Source organism: Myotis davidii, unplaced genomic scaffold (genome assembly GCF_000327345.1).
Source record: "Myotis davidii unplaced genomic scaffold, ASM32734v1 scaffold324, whole genome shotgun sequence".
Taxonomy (NCBI): domain Eukaryota; kingdom Metazoa; phylum Chordata; class Mammalia; order Chiroptera; family Vespertilionidae; genus Myotis; species Myotis davidii.
Window position 1 is genome coordinate 592,451 of NW_006295053.1, and position 4,329 is coordinate 596,779.

A 4,329-nucleotide genomic window follows, 5' to 3' on the forward strand; every position below is an offset into this window, starting at 1 on the left:
CCTATATGCATCTTCAGTTGTCTGCAAGACATTCCTACCTAAATGACTTACCCAAACTGTAAGCTCAACAAGTCCTGAAATAGCCCTCCTCAGCTTGTCTCCAAATCTGCCTGTCTCCTGACTCCCCTATTTCTGTTAATGGTGTCATATTTCCCAGCCACCCAGTCAGAAAACTCAGTCACCTCAGCTTCCTGATTCTTCTTCCACAATGTCACTCACATCTGCCCCCTGCTCTCCATCTTTTGCTGTCGCAACTTTGGTTCAACACAGAGACACAGAGCCCCCGCCAGCTTTGGCAGTTACTCCAACGCCAACGCTCAACTATCTCAAGATAATTGCGAACGTCAAGTATGACACATTCTAACAGCATACAAAAATAAATCCATTAAAGGTTATTTAAAGGTCAACAGTGTAACTATAAGAACAACCTCCGTGGTATTAAGTCATCAATAACAAAAATAGAGAGGGCTGTACTTTACAGAACGTTGTACATCTAAACTTGTTTCAGTTAAAAAAACAAAACAAAACACTTTGTGATAATTTTATAGGATTGATGTATGGTTTTAAAATTAATTTTGGCTTTTCTCTGCAGCCTTTACAGTGGCTAATTTCATTCCTCCAAAAGCGTCCCTCACTAAGCTGTGAACTCCAAGAGGGCAGGAACTATTCAAAATTTATCCATTACCAGAACCTAGAGCAGAACATGCACATAGTGGGCACTCAATTAATATTTACTGAATGAATTAAAAGGAGTCTAGGCCAAAAGAAATAATTTGATTATTTTAAGAAATGTAACTTCACACAATTTACAACAGCTAAGATCTGGAAACAGCCCATCAGTAGATTAGTGGATAAAAAAGCTGTGGTACATTTATGCCATGGAATATTATGCAGGAGTAAAACAGAAGAAACTCTTAGCCTCTGAGACAGCATGGAGGGACCTGGAGAGTATCACGCTAAGTGAAATAAGTCAGTCAGAGAAAGACGAGTATCACATGATCCCACTCATATGTGGAATCCAATTAACAAATAAACTGATGAACGGAGTGGACCCAGAGACATGGAAGCATGGAACAGAGTGCGGAATCTCGAAGGGAAGACGGGGAGGGTGTGTGGGTGGAAGGTAATAAACCAAAGACCTTTATCCATAGATGCATAACTCATGGACACAGACAATAGGCTGGTGAAGGCCTAAGGGGGGGTGGGGGGAGGGGAGTCAAGGCAGGGGGGAAGGGGACATATGTAATACTTTCAACATTAAAGATTTTAAAAAATAATAAATAACAACAACAACAAAAGAAATGTGACTTGAAATCTGTCTTCAACTGCCCTGTATTTTAATATTTTGCGACATAAATATTTCTCTACTTGATAAATCGATCAGTTCTTATCAAGTCAGAATTCTAAAATATACACTTACATTTTTGAATTGACCCTGAGAAGTTTTTATTTTGAGCAGTAGGTGTCACAGGGAGGCAGTCTGTCTTGGTTGGAGAAATTCTTTTTGATACTGATTTAACGGGCCGACCTTCCTTAATAGGTGGATAGGCAGCTGTGGAAGACTTGTTCGTTGCTAAGCCATGCATTATATTTTCCCACTCGTCATCATCATCTAAGTCATCTATGTCAAAATTATCAATCTCACAGGAGGCCTGGATTTCCCTTTCTAAGTCATCTGTTGAAGCAGTGTGTTTATTCTGATCTTTCACAGCAGTGCTTGTAAGAACACTTCCTGGAAAATGAGAGCGTTCACTTCTTTTTTCTGTTCTTGGTGTTTCAGCCCAGTTGCTACTCACAAAGGACTTCTGTAAATGGGAATTGAATAATGGTCGTTCAAAGTTCTTCTTGGTGACCGAGAACCCTGTCTTTCCTGGGGGAGTCACCAAACATCCACCAGAAGAAATGGAATTTGAGGGAATGGGCGGAAAATGTAACTCATCAGAACTCCCTGTAGGGCAGGAATCGCCCTTTGAAAACGCATACGGCAAGGAAACAGATGCCATGTCCTCCATGGGGTCACCAAGGGCATCAGGCCTGCACCTCCACATTGAGCCGAGGACACTGGCATCACTTGGGTTAAAATCTGCTTCGGCCAGGAGTTTCCTTCTGAAGAGAAAACACACAACACCAGAGAAGTGTGAGCAGTCTCCCACGGCGGGCCACACAGTATGTCTTCAGTTCTCATCCCAAGTTGTGGCAAAATACATTCTCTTTTTTCCAATTTCAAAAATTTGGATAAAATACTAAAGGAAGCCCTAACCGGTTTGGCTCAGTGGATAGAACGTCGGCCTGCGGACTGAAGGGTCCCAGGTTCGATTCTGGTCAAGGGCATGTACCTTGGTTGCGGGCACAGCCCCAGTATGAGATGTGCAGGAGGCAGCTGATCGATGTTTCTAACTCTTTATCCCTCTTCCTTCCTCTCTGTAAAAAATCAATAAAATGTACTTTTTAAAAAATACTAAAGGAAAAGTTTGAAAAAGTAAATAAATTTAAAACATCTATTCAGAATGTTAACCATTTTGCCCTGTACGTTTCTGATATAGAGTGGAGGCAATGCAGCCAGATATACTCCAGAAGGAGAAAAATCAAGGTACCTTCTGTTCCGCTGCTGAAGCAGATCGTCCCCACAATCCAAAGCTTTCAGCTCATCATCGGGAATCGCATCCACTAAGTTACAAATGCGGTCCATCACCTGAATAAGCTGCTGCTGCAAACTTACCTGTCTACCTGTAAAGTAATCATGGTGTTAATATTGTACCTCGAAAACAAAAAAGACAAGTTTTTCAAAGTCATGCATGTAAAATCTGAAGTAATTTAAAAACAAAATTATAAACAACTTTATACTGTCCTTACTATCTGCCCGTGAAATAATATGAAATCAGATTGTCTCTAATTCTATATCATGAGAACCTGTAACGATGTTATTTAATTTCATGTTAATTCTTAATATTTCTCTTAGGGTAACCAAGGTCGTTGGAAGATAAAGTTTTATCAATTTATTATGATTTTTTACTAACTTCAGGTGTATTTTGTGCCCACACAAAATATACTATAAAGGGCTGCTCAGGCAAGGACTCTTCACCCCACCCCCATTTCCCAACTCATTCTCACACAGATGCTTCATCCCACATTGCTCTGGACACCCCCTAGTCTGTTCTCTCCTCCTCTCCTCTCTGCCCTTTAGACCCTTTAACTGACTGCGCTTGGTCAGCAATTACCCAGCAGCCTCGTTCTCCTCTTGGAACATTTTCTTTCCCTTATTTCTCTGACTGTCTCCTGCTTCCTCTGCAGCCCACCGACTGCTCTCTCCCGTGTACCTTTGGCCCTAAGGGCAGAATAGACATCTTACTTGCTTCCCTAACCCATTTTTTCCCCCCAATTCATTTTAGAGAGAGAGGAAGAGGGATAAAGAGATAAAAACTTCAATGAGAGAAAAACATCATCAATCGGCTGCCTCCTGCACGCTCCCCTACTGGGAATCGAGTCTGCAACCCAGGCATGTGCTCTGACTGGGATTCGAACCAGTGACCCCACCGGCCGGACCCAAGCTTCCTTTCAATGGTAACAGAATAGCACCCAGACTCTCTCTTTGGAGACCAGCCCTGCCCCACTCCCTCAGTGGGCACCTGAGGTAAGCCAGCTCAATGAGAATCAGGTCCAGTTTTTTGGCTGGCCGGAAGGAAAAGAGGACCTCTCTCTTCAACAAGCTGGACAGGCTGCCGGTGGCCCTCGCTGCCACCACATAGGGAAACACACCTTGGAAATAAGACTAATCCAGGGGAAGCATAAAACAGAGATAGGAAGAAATGGAGGACTGAGATGGAGAGATGAGGCAGCACAGAGGCCAGAGAAGGCAGGTGTGAGAGAAATTCCTGGTAACAACAGTTGGGTATCTGAGTCCAGCCCGCCCACTCCACATTTTGTTTAACCCATGTAACAAAATGTCAAAGAAGGTGAGGCTTTTGATGAAGGAAACAAATGGGTTAGGGAAGCAAGTAAGGTGCCTCCTCTACGCTTAGGGCCAAAGCTACACAGGAGAAAGGGCAGTCGGTGGGCTGCAGAGGAAGCAGGAGACAGTCAGAGAAATAAGGCAAAGAAAATGTTCAAAGAGGAGAACGAGGCTACTGGGTAACTGCTGACCAAGCGCAGTCAGTTAGCAGCGGTTCTCAACCTGTGGGTCGCGACCCCTTTGGGGGTCGAACAACCTTTTCACAGGGGTCGCCCAAATACATCCTGCATATCAGATATTTACATGACGATTCATAACAGCAGCAACATTACAGTTATGAAGTAGCCACGGAAGTAATTTTATGGTTGGGAGTCATCACA

At 43.2% G+C, this 4,329-nt stretch overlaps 1 protein-coding gene across 1 annotated transcript in view; it reads right to left on the reverse strand.

Moving 5' to 3' along the window:
- Positions 1-4,329, reverse strand: part of BLM (Bloom syndrome RecQ like helicase) — an 88,732-nt gene that overhangs the window by 55,168 nt on the left and 29,235 nt on the right. Inside the window, exons 5-7 of the mRNA XM_015567738.1 lie at positions 3,318-3,325; positions 2,595-2,727; positions 1,421-2,106 (exon numbers count right to left, since the gene is read on the reverse strand). Coding sequence (XP_015423224.1) covers positions 1,421-2,106; positions 2,595-2,727; positions 3,318-3,325 — 827 coding nt within the window. The remainder of the gene's footprint in view (positions 1-1,420; positions 2,107-2,594; positions 2,728-3,317; positions 3,326-4,329) is intronic.